Source organism: Drosophila sulfurigaster, chromosome X (assembly GCF_023558435.1).
Source record: "Drosophila sulfurigaster albostrigata strain 15112-1811.04 chromosome X, ASM2355843v2, whole genome shotgun sequence".
In the NCBI taxonomy this organism is placed as follows: Eukaryota; Metazoa; Arthropoda; class Insecta; order Diptera; family Drosophilidae; genus Drosophila; species Drosophila sulfurigaster.
The window spans coordinates 21,980,721-21,996,188 of NC_084885.1; the positions used below are offsets into that span (position 1 = coordinate 21,980,721).

A 15,468-nucleotide genomic window follows, 5' to 3' on the forward strand; every position below is an offset into this window, starting at 1 on the left:
AAAATGCACAACGCATGTAATATAATTATTTATTTTATTATTATAAGAAGAAATTCAGTTAAATTCATTGAACAAATTCTGTGAAATATATATGAGGTATATACCGTTTTAGCACGATATATTACAAAGTTAATTTAGTTATAATCGATACCTTCCGTAGTCGATTGCACTTGAAAGACGTTAAAAGGGGGCAGTGACTCAGTAGTACTTTCAGGTCCTTCCGTTGTTACCTTTTCCGTTGTGGGCGTTGTGCGCGGGGAAGTGCTGGGCTTTTGAGTAATCGGTTTATGTGTTGTGGTGCTGGGAGTAGTTGGTTTTAAGGTGGTTGGCTTTTCTGTACTTGGCTTCCTGGTTGTGGTGCTCGGCTCAGTTGGCTTCAGAGTGGTTGGCTTCCTGGTTGAGGGACTCGGCTCTGTTGGCTTCAATGTGGTCGGTTTTCGAGTGCTTGGCCACCACGATGTGGTGCTTGGCTCAGTTGGTTTCAAAGTGGTTGGCTTTTCTGTGATTGGTTTCAATGTTGTGGTGCTCGGCTCTGTTGGCTTCAATGTGGTCGGTTTTCGAGTGCTTGGCCACCACGATGTGGTGCTCGGTTCTGATGGCTTCGAAGTGGTTGGCTTTTCTGTGCTTGGCTTCAATGTTGTCGTGCTACGAACAGTTGGCTTCGAAGTAGTTGGCTTTTCTGTGCTTGGCTTCAATGTTGTGGTGCTACGAACAGTTGGCTTCGCTGTAGTTGGCTTTTCTGTGCTTGGCGTCAATGTTGTGGTGCTACGAACAGTTGGCTTCGCTGTAGTTGGCTTTTCTGTGCTTGGCTTCAATGTTGTGGTGCTACGAACAGTTGGCTTCGCTGTAGTTGGCTTTTCTGTGCTTGGCTTCAATGTCGTGGTGCTACGAACAGTTGGCTTCGATGTGGTTGGCTTTTCTGTGCTCGGCTTCAATGTTGTAGTGCTACGAACAGTTGGCTTCGATGTGGTTGGCTTTTCTGTGCTTGGCTTCAATGTTGTGGTGCTCGGCTCAGTTGGTTTCGAAGTGGTTGGCTTCCTGGTTGTGGGACTAGGCTCTGTTGGCTTCAATGTGGTCGGTTTTCGAGTGCTTGGCCACCACGATGTGGTGCTCGGTTCTGATGGTTTTGAAGTGGTTGGCTTTTCTGTGCTTGGCTTCAATGTTGTGGTGCTACGAACAGTTGGCTTCGCTGTAGTTGGCTTTTCTGTGCTTGGCTTCAATGTTGTGGTGCTACGAACAGTTGGCTTCGCTGTAGTTGGCTTTTCTGTGCTTGGCTTCAATGTTGTGGTGCTACGAACAGTTGGCTTCGCTGTAGTTGGCTTTTCTGTGCTCGGCTTCAATGTTGTAGTGCTACGAACAGTTGGCTTCGATGTGGTTGGCTTTTCTGTGCTTGGCTTCAATGTTGTGGTGCTCGGCTCAGTTGGTTTCGAAGTGGTTGGCTTCCTGGTTGTGGGACTAGGCTCTGTTGGCTTCAATGTGGTCGGTTTTCGAGTGCTTGGCCACCACGATGTGGTGCTCGGTTCTGATGGTTTCGAAGTGGTTGGCTTTTCTGTGCTTGGCTTCAATGTTGTCGTGCTACGAACAGTTGGCTTCGAAGTGGTTGGCTTTTCTGTGCTTGGCTTCAATGTTGTGGTGCTAGGCACAGTTGGTTTCGATGTGGTTGGCTTTTCTGTGCTTGGCTTCAATGTTGTGGTGCTACGAACAGTTGGCTTCGATGTGGTTGGCTTTTCTGTGCTCGGCTTCAATGTTGTGGTGCTACGAACAGTTGGTTTCGATGTGGTTGGCTTTTCTGTGCTTGGCTTCAATGTTGTGGTGCTACGAACAGTTGGCTTCGAAGTTGTTGGCTTTTCGGTGCTTGGCTTCAATGTTGTGGTGCTCGGCTCTGTCGGCTTCGAAGTGGTTGGCTTTTCTGTGCTTGGCTTCAATGTTGTGGTGCTACGAACAGTTGGCTTCGAAGTTGTTGGCTTTTCTGTGCTTGGCTTCAATGTTGTGGTGCTAGGCACAGTTGGTTTCGATGTGGTTGGCTTTTCTGTGCTCGGTTTCAATGTTGTGGTGCTACGAACAGTTGGCTTCGAAGTGGTTGGCTTTTCTGTGCTTGGCTTCAATGTTGTGGTGCTAGGCACAGTTGGTTTCGATGTGGTTGGCTTTTCTGTGCTCGGCTTCAATGTTGTGGTGCTACGAACAGTTGGCTTCGATGTGGTTGGCTTTTCTGTGCTTGGCATCAATGTTGTGGTGCTAGGCACAGTTGGTTTCGATGTGGTTGGCTTTTCTGTGCTTGGCTTCAATGTTGTGGTGCTAGGCACAGTTGGTTTCGATGTGGTTGGCTTTTCTGTGCTCGGCTTCAATGTTGTGGTGCTACGAACAGTTGGCTTCGAAGTGGTTGGCTTTTCTGTGCTTGGCTTCAATGTTGTGGTGCTAGGCACAGTTGGTTTCGATGTGGTTGGCTTTTCTGTGCTCGGCTTCAATGTTGTGGTGCTACGAACAGTTGGCTTCGATGTGGTTGGCTTTTCTGTACTCGGCTTCAATGTTGTGGTGCTCGGCTCTGTCGGCTTCGAAGTGGTTGGCTTTTCTGTGCTTGGCTTCAATGTTGTGGTGCTAGGCACAGTTGGTTTCGATGTGGTTGGTTTTTCTGTGCTTGGCTTCAATGTTGTGGTGCTACGAACAGTTGGCTTCGATGTGGTTGGTTTTTCTGTGCTCGGCTTCAATGTTGTGGTGCTACGAACAGTTGGTTTCGATGTAGTTGGCTTTTCTGTGCTTGGCTTCAATGTTGTGGTGCTACGAACAGTTGGCTTCGAAGTTGTTGGCTTTTCGGTGCTCGGCTTCAATGTTGTGGTGCTCGGCTCTGTCGGCTTCGAAGTGGTTGGCTTTTCTGTGCTTGGCTTCAATGTTGTGGTGCTAGGCACAGTTGGTTTCGATGTGGTTGGCTTTTCTGTGCTTGGCTTCAATGTTGTGGTGCTACGAACAGTTGGCTTCGATGTGGTTGGCTTTTCTGTGCTCGGCTTCAATGTTGTGGTGCTACGAACAGTTGGCTTCGATGTGGTTGGCTTTTCCGTGCTTGGCTTCAATGTTGTGGTGCTACGAACAGTTGGCTTCGAAGTTGTTGGCTTTTCGGTGCTTGGCTTCAATGTTGTGGTGCTCGGCTCTGTCGGCTTCGAAGTGGTTGGCTTTTCTGTGCTTGGCTTCAATGTTGTGGTGCTAGGCACAGTTGGTTTCGATGTGGTTGGCTTTTCTGTGCTTGGCTTCAATGTTGTGGTGCTACGAACAGTTGGCTTCGATGTGGTTGGCTTTTCTGTGCTCGGCTTCAATGTTGTGGTGCTACGAACAGTTGGCTTCGATGTGGTTGGTTTTTCTGTGCTCGGCTTCAATGCTGTGGTGCTACGAACAGTTGGCTTCGATGTGGTTGGTTTTTCTGTGCTCGGCTTCAATGTTGTGGTGCTACGAACAGTTGGTTTCGATGTGGTTGGCTTTTCTGTGCTTGGCTTCAATGTTGTGGTGCTACGAACAGTTGGCTTCGATGTGGTTGGCTTTTCGGTGCTTGGCTTCAATGTTGTGGTGCTAGGCACAGTTGGCTTTGATGTAGTTGGCTTTTCTGTGCTTGGCTTCAATGTTGTGGTGCTGGGCACACTTGGCTTCGATGTGGTTGGCTTTTCTGTGCTCGGCTTCAATGTTGTGGTGCTAGGCGCAGTTGGTTTCGATGTGGTTGGTTTTTCGGTGCTTGGCTTCAATGTTGTGGTACTCGGCACAGTTGGGTTCGAAGTGGTTGGCTTCAATGTTGTGGTGCTTGGTTTAGTAGGTTGAGTGTGTGGAGGCTGTGTTGGTTGGGTCGGCTGAGTTGGCTGCGTTGGTTGAGTGTGTGGAGGCTGTGTTGGTTGGGTCGGCTGAGTTGGCTGCGTCGGTTGAGTGTGTGGAGGCTGTGTTGGTTGGGTCGGTTGGGTCGGCTGAGTTGGCTGAGTTGGCTGCGTCGGTTGAGTGTGTGGAGGCTGTGTTGGTTGGGTCGGCTGAGTTGGCTGAGTTGGCTGCGTCGGTTGAGTGTGTGGAGGCTGTGTTGGTTGGGTCGGCTGAGTTGGCTGCGTTGGTTGAGTGTGTGGAGGCTGTGTTGGTTGGGTCGGCTGAGTTGGCTGAGTTGGCTGCGTCGGTTGAGTGTGTGGAGGCTGTGTTGGTTGGGTCGGCTGAGTTGGCTGCGTCGGTTGAGTGTGTGGAGGCTGTGTTGGTTGGGTCGGCTGAGTTGGCTGAGTTGGCTGCGTCGGTTGAGTGTGTGGAGGCTGTGTTGGTTGGGTCGGCTGAGTTGGCTGCGTTGGTTGAGTGTGTGGAGGCTGTGTTGGTTGGGTCGGCTGCGTTGGTTGAGTGTGTGGAGGCTGTGTTGGTTGGGTCGGCTGAGTTGGCTGAGTTGGCTGCGTCGGTTGAGTGTGTGGAGGCTGTGTTGGTTGGGTCGGCTGAGTTGGCTGCGTCGGTTGAGTGTGTGGAGGCTGTGTTGGTTGGGTCGGTTGGGTCGGCTGAGTTGGCTGAGTTGGCTGCGTCGGTTGAGTGTGTGGAGGCTGTGTTGGTTGGGTCGGCTGAGTTGGCTGAGTTGGCTGCGTCGGTTGAGTGTGTGGAGGCTGTGTTGGTTGGGTCGGCTGAGTTGGCTGCGTCGGTTGAGTGTGTGGAGGCTGTGTTGGTTGGGTCGGTTGGGTCGGCTGAGTTGGCTGAGTTGGCTGCGTCGGTTGAGTGTGTGGAGGCTGTGTTGGTTGGGTCGGCTGAGTTGGCTGAGTTGGCTGCGTCGGTTGAGTGTGTGGAGGCTGTGTTGGTTGGGTCGGCTGAGTTGGCTGCGTCGGTTGAGTGTGTGGAGGCTGTGTTGGTTGGGTCGGTTGGGTCGGCTGAGTTGGCTGAGTTGGCTGCGTCGGTTGAGTGTGTGGAGGCTGTGTTGGTTGGGTCGGCTGAGTTGGCTGAGTTGGCTGCGTCGGTTGAGTGTGTGGAGGCTGTGTTGGTTGGGTCGGCTGAGTTGGCTGCGTTGGTTGAGTGTGTGGAGGCTGTGTTGGTTGGGTCGGCTGAGTTGGCTGCGTCGGTTGAGTGTGTATAGGCTTTTCTGTACTTGGCTTCAAAGTTGTGGAGCTAGGAACAGTTGGCTTAGCTGTGGTTGGTTTTTCTGTGCTTGGCTTCAATGTTGTAGTGCTAGGAACAGTTGGATTTGCTGTGGTTGGTTTTTCTGTACTTGGCTTCAAAGTTGTGGAGCTAGGAACAGTTGGCTTTGCTGTGGTTGGTTTTTCTGTACTTGGCTTCAATGTTGTAGTGCTAGGAACAGTTGGCTTCGCAGTGGTTGGTTTTTCTGTGCTTGTCTTCAATGTTGTAGAGCTAGGAACAGTTGGCTTCGCTGTGGTTGGTTTTTCTGTGCTTGGTTTCAATGTGGTGGTGCTGCGCACAGTTGGCTTCGATGTGGTTGGTTTTTCTGTGCTTGGCTTCAATGTTGTGGAGCTAGGAACAGTTGGCTTTGCTGTGGTTGGTTTTTCTGTGCTTGGTTTCAATGTTGTAGTGCTAGGAACAGTTGGCTTAGCTGTGGTTGCTTTTTCTGTGCTTGGTTTCAATGTTGTGGTGCTTGGTACTGTTGGCTTCGAAGTGGTTGGCTTTTCTGTACTTGGCTTCAATGTTGTGGAGCTAGGAACAGTTGGCTTAGCTGTGGTTAGTTTTTCTGTGCTTGGCTTCAATGTTGTAGTGCTAGGAACAGTTGGATTTGCTGTGGTTGGTTTTTCTGTACTTGGCTTCAAAGTTGTGGAGCTAGGAACAGTTGGCTTTGCTGTGGTTGGTTTTTCTGTACTTGGCTTCAATGTTGTAGTGCTAGGAACAGTTGGCTTCGCAGTGGTTGGTTTTTCTGTGCTTGTCTTCAATGTTGTAGAGCTAGGAACAGTTGGCTTCGCTGTGGTTGGTTTTTCTGTGCTTGGTTTCAATGTGGTGGTGCTGCGCACAGTTGGCTTCGATGTGGTTGGCTTTTCTGTACTTGGCTTCAATGTTGTGGTGCTAGGAACAGTTGGCTTCGCTGTGGTTGGCTTTTCTGTGCTTGGCTTCAATGTTGTAGTGCTAGGAACAGTTGGCTTCGCTGTGGTTGGTTTTTCTGTACTTGGCTTCAATGTTGTAGTGCTAGGAACAGTTGGCTTCGCTGTGGTTGGTTTTTCTGTGCTTGGCTTCAATGTGGTGGTGCTAGGAACAGTTGGCTTCGCTGTGGTTGGTTTTTCTGTGCTTGGCTTCAATGTTGTGGTGCTAGGAACAGTTGGCTTAGCTGTGGTTGGTTTTTCTGTGCTTGGCTTCAATGTTGTAGAGCTAGGAACAGTTGGCTTCGCTGTGGTTGGTTTTTCTGTGCTTGGTTTCAATGTTGTGGTGCTGCGCACAGTTGGCATCGATGTGGTTGGCTTTTCTGTACTTGGCTTCAATGTTGTGGAGCTAGGAACAGTTGGCGTCGCTGTGGTTGGTTTTTCTGTGCTTGGCTTCAATGTTGTAGTGCTAGGAACAGTTGGTTTTGCTGTGGTTGGTTTTTCTGTACTTGGCTTTAAAGTTGTGGAGCTAGGAACAGTTGGCTTCGCTGTGGTTGGTTTTTCTGTGCTTGGCTTCAATGTTGTGGAGCTAGGAACAGTTGGCTTCGATGTGGTTGGCTTTTCTGTACTTGGCTTCAAAGTTGTGGAGCTAGGAACAGTTGGCTTAGCTGTGGTTGGTTTTTCTGTGCTTGGCTTCAATGTTGTAGTGCTAGGAACAGTTGGTTTTGCTGTGGTTGGTTTTTCTGTACTTGGCTTTAAAGTTGTGGAGCTAGGAACAGTTGGCTTCGATGTGGTTGGCTTTTCTGTACTTGGCTTCAATGTTGTAGTGCTAGGAACAGTTGGCTTCGCAGTGGTTGGTTTTTCTGTACTTGGATTCAATGTTGTGGAGCTAGGAACAGTTGGCTTCGCTGTGGTTGGTTTTTCTGTACTTGGCTTCAATGTTGTAGTGCTAGGAACAGTTGGCTTCGCTGTGGTTGGTTTTTCTGTGCTTGGCTTCAATGTGGTGGTGCTAGGAACAGTTGGCTTCGCTGTGGTTGCTTTTTCTGTGCTTGGCTTCAATGTTGTGGTGCTAGGAACAGTTGGCTTCGCTGTGGTTGGTTTTTCTGTGCTTGGTTTCACGTTGTGGTGCTGCGCACAGTTGGCTTCGATGTGGTTGGCTTTTCTGTACTTGGCTTCAATGTTGTGGAGCTAGGAACAGTTGGCTTCGCTGTGGTTGGCTTTTCTGTGCTTGGCTTCAATGTTGTAGTGCTAGGAACAGTTGGCTTCGCTGTGGTTGGTTTTTCTGTACTTGGCTTCAATGTTGTAGTGCTAGGAACAGTTGGCTTCGATGTGGTTGGTTTTTCTGTGCTTGGCTTCAATGTGGTGGTGCTAGGAACAGTTGGCTTCGCTGTGGTTGGTTTTTCTGTGCTTGGTTTCAATGTTGTGGTGCTGCGCACAGTTGGCTTCGATGTGGTTGGCTTTTCTGTACTTGGCTTCAATGTTGTGGAGCTAGGAACAGTTGGCTTCGCTGTGGTTGGCTTTTCTGTACTTGGCTTCAATGTTGTAGTGCTAGGAACAGTTGGCTTCGCTGTGGTTGGTTTTTCTGTGCTTGGTTTCAATGTTGTAGTGCTAGGAACAGTTGGCTTCGCTGTGGTTGGCTTTTCTGTACTTGGCTTCAATGTTGTGGTGCTGCGCACAGTTGGCTTCGATGTGGTTGGCTTTTCTGTACTTGGCTTCAATGTTGTAGTGCTAGGAACAGTTGGCTTCGCAGTGGTTGGCTTTTCTGTACTTGGCTTCAATGTTGTAGTGCTAGGAACAGTTGGCTTCGCTGTGGTTGGTTTTTCTGTGCTTGGTTTCACGTTGTGGTGCTGCGCACAGTTGGCTTCGATGTGGTTGGCTTTTCTGTACTTGGCTTCAATGTTGTGGAGCTAGGAACAGTTGGCTTCGCTGTGGTTGGCTTTTCTGTACTTGGCTTCACGTTGTGGTGCTGCGCACAGTTGGCTTCGATGTGGTTGGCTTTTCTGTACTTGGCTTCAATGTTGTGGAGCTAGGAACAGTTGGCTTCGCTGTGGTTGGCTTTTCTGTGCTTGGCTTCAATGTTGTAGTGCTAGGAACAGTTGGCTTCGATGTGGTTGGTTTTTCTGTGCTTGGCTTCAATGTGGTGGTGCTAGGAACAGTTGGCTTCGCTGTTGTTGCTTTTTCTGTGCTTGGCTTCAATGTTGTGGTGCTAGGAACAGTTGGCTTCGCTGTGGTTGGTTTTTCTGTGCTTGGTTTCAATGTTGTGGTGCTGCGCACAGTTGGCTTCGATGTGGTTGGCTTTTCTGTACTTGGCTTCAATGTTGTGGAGCTAGGAAAAGTTGGCTTCGCTGTGGTTGGTTTTTCTGTACTTGGCTTCAAAGTTGTGGAGCTAGGAACAGTTGGCTTCGCTGTGGTTGGCTTTTCTGTACTTGGCTTCAATGTGGTGGTGCTGCGCACAGTTGGCTTCGATGTGGTTGGCTTTTCTGTACTTGGCTTCAATGTTGTGGAGCTAGGAACAGTTGGCTTCGCTGTGGTTGGTTTTTCCGTAATTGGCTTCAAAGTTGTGGAGCTAGGAACAGTTGGCTTCGCTGTGGTTGGCTTTTCTGTACTTGGCTTCAATGTTGTGGTGCTAAGAACAGTTGGCTTAGCTGTGGTTGGTTTTTCTGTGCTTGGCTTCAATGTTGTAGTGCTAGGAACAGTTGGCTTCGCTGTGGTTGCTTTTTCTGTACTTGGCTTCAAAGTTGTGGAGCTAGGAACAGTTGGCTTCGCTGTGGTTGGCTTTTCTGTACTTGGCTTCAATGTGGTGGTGCTGCGCACAGTTGGCTTCGATGTGGTTGGCTTTTCTGTACTTGGCTTCAATGTTGTGGAGCTAGGAACAGTTGGCTTCGCTGTGGTTGGTTTTTCCGTAATTGGCTTCAAAGTTGTGGAGCTAGGAACAGTTGGCTTCGCTGTGGTTGGCTTTTCTGTACTTGGCTTCAATGTTGTGGTGCTAGGAACAGTTGGCTTAGCTGTGGTTGGTTTTTCTGTGCTTGGCTTCAATGTTGTAGAGCTAGGAATAGTTGGCTGCGCTGTGGTTGGTTTTTCTGTGCTTGGTTTCAATGTGGTGGTGCTGCGCACAGTTGGCTTCGATGTGGTTGGCTTTTCTGTTCTTGGCTTCAATGTTGTGGAGCTAGGAACAGTTGGCTTCGCTGTGGTTGGCTTTTCCGTAATTGGCTTCAAAGTTGTGGAGCTAGGAACAGTTGGCTTCGCTGTGGTTGGCTTTTCTGTACTTGGCTTCAATGTTGTGGTGCTGCGCACAGTTGGCTTCGATGTGGTTGGCTTTTCTGTACTTGGCTTCAATGTTGTGGAGCTAGGAACAGTTGGCTTCGATGTGGTTGGCTTTTCTGTACTTGGCTTCAATGTTGTGGAGCTAGGAACAGTTGGCTTCGCTGTGGTTGGTTTTTCCGTAATTGGCTTCAAAGTTGTGGAGCTAGGAACAGTTGGCTTCGCTGTGGTTGGCTTTTCTGTACTTGGCTTCAATGTTGTGGAGCTAGGAACAGTTGGCTTCGCTGTGGTTGGCTTTTCTGTGCTTGGCTTCAATGTTGTAGTGCTAGGAACAGTTGGCTTCGCTGTGGTTGGTTTTTCTGTGCTTGGTTTCAATGTGGTGGTGCTGCGCACAGTTGGCTTCGATGTGGTTGGCTTTTCTGTACTTGACTTCAATGTTGTGGAGCTAGGAACAGTTGGCTTCGCTGTGGTTGGCTTTTCTGTGCTTGGCTTCAATGTTGTAGTGCTAGGAACAGTTGGCTTCGCTGTGGTTGGTTTTTCTGTGCTTGGTTTCAATGTGGTGGTGCTGCGCACAGTTGGCTTCGCTGTGGTTGGTTTTTCTGTGCTTGGCTTCAATGTTGTGGTGCTAGGAACAGTTGGCTTAGCTGTGGTTGGCTTTTCTGTACTTGGCTTCAATGTTGTGGAGCTAGGAACAGTTGGCTTCGCTGTGGTTGGTTTTTCTGTACTTGGCTTCAAAGTTGTGGAGCTAGGAACAGTTGGCTTCGCAGTGGTTGGCTTTTCTGTACTTGGCTTCAATGTTGTGGTGCTGGGCACAGTTGGCTTCGAAGTGGTCGGCTTTTCTGTACTTGGCTTCAAAGTTGTAGAGCTAGGAACTGTTGGCTTCGATGTGGTTGGTTTTTCTGTACTTGGCTTCAATGTTGTAGTGCTAGGAACAGTTGGCTTCGCAGTGGTTGGCTTTTCTGTACTTGGCTTCAATGTTGTGGTGCTGGGCACAGTTGGCTTCGCTGTGGTTGGTTTTTCTGTACTTGGCTTCAAAGTTGTGGAGCTAGGAAAAGTTGGCTTTGCTGTGGTTGGTTTTTCTGTACTTGGCTTCAATGTTGTAGTGCTAGGAACAGTTGGCTTCGATGTGGTTGGCTTTTCTGTACTTGGCTTCAAAGTTGTGGAGCTAGGAACAGTTGGCTTGGCTGTGGTTGGCTTTTCTGTACTTGGCTTCAAAGTTGTGGAGCTAGGAACAGTTGGCTTCGCAGTGGTTGGCTTTTCTGTACTTGGCTTCAATGTTGTGGTGCTGGGCACAGTTGGCTTCGAAGTGGTCGGCTTTTCTGTACTTGGCTTCAAAGTTGTAGAGCTAGGAACTGTTGGCTTCGATGTGGTTGGTTTTTCTGTACTTGGCTTCAATGTTGTAGTGCTAGGAACAGTTGGCTTCGCAGTGGTTGGCTTTTCTGTACTTGGCTTCAATGTTGTGGTGCTGGGCACAGTTGGCTTCGCTGTGGTTGGTTTTTCTGTACTTGGCTTCAAAGTTGTGGAGCTAGGAAAAGTTGGCTTTGCTGTGGTTGGTTTTTCTGTACTTGGCTTCAATGTTGTAGTGCTAGGAACAGTTGGCTTCGATGTGGTTGGCTTTTCTGTACTTGGCTTCAAAGTTGTGGAGCTAGGAACAGTTGGCTTGGCTGTGGTTGGCTTTTCTGTACTTGGCTTCAATGTTGTAGTGCTAGGAACAGTTGGCTTCGCAGTGGTTGGCTTTTCTGTACTTGGCTTCAATGTTGTAGTGCTAGGAACAGTTGGCTTCGCAGTGGTTGGCTTTTCTGTACTTGGCTTCAATGTTGTGGTGCTAGGAACAGTTGGCTTCGCAGTGGATGGCTTTTCTGTACTTGGCTTAAATGTTGTGGAGCTAGGAACAGTTGGCTTCGCTGTGGTTGGTTTTTCTGTACTTGGCTTCAATGTTGTGGTGCTGGGCACAGTTGGCTTCGAAGTGGTTGGCCTTTCGGTGCTTGGCTTTAATGTTGTGGAGCTAGGAACAGTTGGCTTCGCTGTGGTTGGTTTTTCTGTGCTTGGCTTCAATGTTGTAGTGCTAGGAACAGTTGGCTTAGCTGTGGTTGGTTTTTCTGTACTTGGCTTCAATGTTGTAGTGCTAGGAACAGTTGGCTTAGCTGTGGTTGGTTTTTCTGTACTTGGCTTCAAAGTTGTGGAGCTAGGAACAGTTGGCTTCGATGTGGTTGGTTTTTCTGTACTTGGCTTCAATGTTGTACTGCTAGGAACAGTTGGCTTCGAAGTGGTTGGCTTTTCTGTACTTGGCTTCAAAGTTGTGGAGCTAGGAACAGTTGGCTTCGAAGTGGTTGGCTTTTCTGTACTTGGCTTCAAAGTTGTGGAGCTAGGAACAGTTGGCTTCGATGTGGTTGGTTTTTCTGTACTTGGCTTCAATGTTGTACTGCTAGGAACATTTGGCTTCGAAGTGGTTGGCTTTTCTGTACTTGGCTTCAAAGTTGTGGAGCTAGGAACAGTTGGCTTCGCAGTGGTTGGCTTTTCTGTACTTGGCTTCAATGTTGTGGTGCTGGGCACAGTTGGCTTCGCTGTGGTTGGTTTTTCTGTACTTGGCTTCAAAGTTGTGGAGCTAGGAAAAGTTGGCTTTGCTGTGGTTGGTTTTTCTGTACTTGGCTTCAATGTTGTAGTGCTAGGAACAGTTGGCTTCGATGTGGTTGGCTTTTCTGTACTTGGCTTCAAAGTTGTGGAGCTAGGAACAGTTGGCTTGGCTGTGGTTGGCTTTTCTGTACTTGGCTTCAATGTTGTAGTGCTAGGAACAGTTGGCTTCGCAGTGGTTGGCTTTTCTGTACTTGGCTTCAATGTTGTGGTGCTGGGAACAGTTGGCTTCGATGTGGTTGGTTTTTCTGTACTTGGCTTCAATGTTGTAGTGCTAGGAACAGTTGGCTTCGAAGTGGTTGGCTTTTCTGTACTTGGCTTCAAAGTTGTGGAGCTAGGAACAGTTGGCTTGGCTGTGGTTGGCTTTTCTGTACTTGGCTTCAATGTTGTAGTGCTAGGAACAGTTGGCTTCGCAGTGGTTGGCTTTTCTGTACTTGGCTTCAAAGTTGTGGAGCTAGGAACAGTTGGCTTGGCTGTGGTTGGTTTTTCTGTACTTGGCTTCAATGTTGTAGTGCTAGGAACAGTTGGCTTAGCTGTGGTTGGTTTTTCTGTGCTTGGCTTTAATGTTGTAGTGCTAGGAACAGTTGGCTTAGCTGTGGTTGGTTTTTCTGTACTTGGCTTCAATGTTGTAGTGCTAGGAACAGTTGGCTTGGCTGTGGTTGGCTTTTCTGTACTTGGCTTCAATGTTGTAGTGCTAGGAACAGTTGGCTTCGCAGTGGTTGGCTTTTCTGTACTTGGCTTCAATGTTGTGGTGCTAGGAACAGTTGGCTTCGCAGTGGATGGCTTTTCTGTACTTGGCTTAAATGTTGTGGTGCTGGGCACAGTTGGCTTCGCTGTGGTTGGTTTTTCTGTACTTGGCTTCAATGTTGTGGTGCTGGGCACAGTTGGCTTCGAAGTGGTTGGCCTTTCGGTGCTTGGCTTTAATGTTGTGGAGCTAGGAACAGTTGGCTTCGCTGTGGTTGGTTTTTCTGTACTTGGCTTCAATGTTGTGGTGCTGGGCACAGTTGGCTTCGAAGTGGTTGGCCTTTCGGTGCTTGGCTTTAATGTTGTGGAGCTAGGAACAGTTGGCTTCGCTGTGGTTGGTTTTTCTGTACTTGGCTTCAATGTTGTGGTGCTGGGCACAGTTGGCTTCGAAGTGGTTGGCCTTTCGGTGCTTGGCTTTAATGTTGTGGAGCTAGGAACAGTTGGCTTCGCTGTGGTTGGTTTTTCTGTACTTGGCTTCAATGTTGTGGTGCTGGGCACAGTTGGCTTCGAAGTGGTTGGCCTTTCGGTGCTTGGCTTTAATGTTGTGGAGCTAGGAACAGTTGGCTTCGCTGTGGTTGGTTTTTCTGTGCTTGGCTTCAATGTTGTAGTGCTAGGAACAGTTGGCTTAGCTGTGGTTGGTTTTTCTGTACTTGGCTTCAAAGTTGTGGAGCTAGGAACAGTTGGCTTCGATGTGGTTGGTTTTTCTGTACTTGGCTTCAATGTTGTACTGCTAGGAACAGTTGGCTTCGAAGTGGTTGGCTTTTCTGTACTTGGCTTCAAAGTTGTGGAGCTAGGAACAGTTGGCTTCGAAGTGGTTGGCTTTTCTGTGCTTGGCTTCAATGTTGTGGAGCTAGGAACAGTTGGCTTCGATGTGGTTGGTTTTTCTGTACTTGGCTTCAATGTTGTAGTGCTAGGAACAGTTGGCTTCGCTGTGGTTGGTTTTTCTGTTCTTGGCTTCAATGTGGTGGTGCTGGGCACAGTTGGCTTCGAAGTGGTTGGCTTCGAAGTGGTTGGCTTTTCTGTGCTTGGCTTTAATGTGGTGGTGCTGGGCACAGTTGGCTTCGCTGTTGTTGGTTTTTCTGTACTTGGCTTCAATGTTGTAGTGCTAGGAACAGTTGGCTTCGCTGTGGTTGGTTTTTCTGTTCTTGGCTTCAATGTGGTGGTGCTGGGCACAGTTGGTTTCGAAGTGGTTGGCTTTTCTGTACTTGGCTTCAAAGTTGTGGAGCTAGGAACAGTTGGCTTCGATGTGGTTGGTTTTTCTGTACTTGGCTTCAATGTTGTGGTGCTGGGCACAGTTGGCTTCGCTGTGGTTGGTTTTTCTGTACTTGGCTTCAATGTTGTAGTGCTACGAACAGTTGGCTTCGCTGTGGTTGGCTTTTCTGTACTTGGCTTCAAAGTTGTGGAGCTAGGAACAGTTGGCTTCACTGTGGTTGGTTTTTCTGTACTTGGCTTCAAAGTTGTGGAGCTAGGAACAGTTGGCTTCACTGTGGTTGGTTTTTCTGTACTTGGCTTCAATGTTGTAGTGCTGGGCACAGTTGGCTTCGAAGTGGTTGGCTTTTCTGTACTTGGCTTTAAAGTTGTGGAGCTAGGAACAGTTGGCTTCGAAGTGGTTTGCTTTTCTGTGCTTGGCTTTAATGATGTGGTGCTGGGCACAGTTGGCTTCGCTGTTGTTGGTTTTTCTGTACTTGGCTTCAATGTTGTAGTGCTGGGCACAGTTGGCTTCGAAGTGGTTGGCTTTTCTGTACTTGGCTTCAAAGTTGTGGAGCTAGGAACAGTTGGCTTCGATGTGGTTGGTTTTTCTGTACTTGGCTTCAAAGTTGTGGAGCTAGGAACAGTTGGCTTCGCTGTGGTTGGTTTTTCTGTACTTGGCTTCAATGTTGTGGCGCTGGGCACAGTTGGCTTCGAAGTAGTTGGCCTTTCGGTGCTTGGCTTCAATGTTGTAGTGCTAGGAACAGTTGGCTTCGATGTGGTTGGTTTTTCGGTGCTTGGCTTCAATGTTGTAGTGCTGGGCACAGTTGGCTTCGAAGTGGTTGGCTTTTCTGTTCTTGGCTTTAAAGTTGTGGAGCTAGGAACAGTTGGCTTCGCAGTGGTTGGGTTTTCTGTACTTGGCTTCAATGTTGTGGCGCTGGGCACAGTTGGCTTCGAAGTAGTTGGCCTTTCGGTGCTTGGCTTCAATGTTGTAGTGCTAGGAACAGTTGGCTTCGATGTGGTTGGTTTTTCGGTGCTTGGCTTCAATGTTGTAGTGCTAGGAACAGTTGGCTTCGCAGTGGTTGGCTTTTCTGTGATAGGCTTCAATGTTGTGGTGGGCTTCAATGTGGTTGGCTTTTCTGTACTTGACTTTGGTGTAGTTTTAACTGTACTTTGACGTGTTGTTTGTATGGTTGTCTGATATGTGGGCTTGGGAGTCGAAGTTTGTGCCGTTGCTGTTGTGTCTCCTGGGCAGTCGTGAGGTGTGGTTGTTTTGTGCTGACATGGTTGTTTAGTTGCAATTGTTGTGCGGTGTTCACAATTTGGTGTAGTTGGATGATATTTACAAGGTGTGGAGGGTGGGCGAATAGTAGTTGTGTAGCTTGTCTTATTATTGCAAGGATTCCGGAAATGCAATATAATCTCATTGTGATGATCGCCTGGTGAAATACGAATGTGTGGCCCGAAAAGTGTAAAAGTAGCGCCCGATGCGACTAACAAGCATAATATTAGCAATTTCATACTGAAACATAAATGCTTTTGGAATTGCACAAACGCGAATTGTTGACCGATTCGATTGCTTTGTAGGTGAACCACTGTACGAGCAGTCTGACGACGCCCTCGATACTACTATTCAACGGCCCTA

General features: G+C 48.5%; 2 protein-coding genes across 2 annotated transcripts in view; one reads left to right on the forward strand and one right to left on the reverse strand.

Moving 5' to 3' along the window:
- Positions 1-15,468, forward strand: part of LOC133848102 (ATP synthase subunit delta, mitochondrial) — a 118,464-nt gene that overhangs the window by 67,577 nt on the left and 35,419 nt on the right. The gene's annotated exons all lie outside the window — the stretch shown is intronic.
- On the reverse strand, positions 17-15,456 carry LOC133848773 (mucin-2). Its single transcript, XM_062284467.1, has 10 exons — positions 14,769-15,456; positions 13,998-14,066; positions 13,614-13,694; positions 13,275-13,355; positions 11,400-11,438; positions 10,440-10,478; positions 8,606-8,738; positions 1,296-3,649; positions 855-1,211; positions 17-698 (listed from the first exon to the last, which is right to left on the reverse strand). The coding sequence occupies exons 1-10, from the start codon at positions 15,342-15,344 to the stop codon at positions 135-137; spliced, it is 4,293 nt and encodes a 1,430-aa protein (XP_062140451.1). The 5' UTR covers positions 15,345-15,456; the 3' UTR covers positions 17-134.

Excerpts from the sequence above, each read along its gene's own strand:
- LOC133848773 (XM_062284467.1), bottom strand. The coding sequence starts at position 15,344 with ATGAAATTGCTAATATTATGCTTGTTAGTCGCATCGGGCGCTACTTTT. Across the intron at positions 13,356-13,613 it reads CAACCACTTCGAAGCCAACT|TTGAAGCCAAGTACAGAAAA; the intron begins GTGCCCAGCACC and ends AGCAGTACAACA. Across the intron at positions 11,439-13,274 it reads TGAAGCCAAGTACAGAAAAA|ACTTTGAAGCCAAGTACAGA; the intron begins CCAACCACAGCT and ends CCTAGCTCCACA.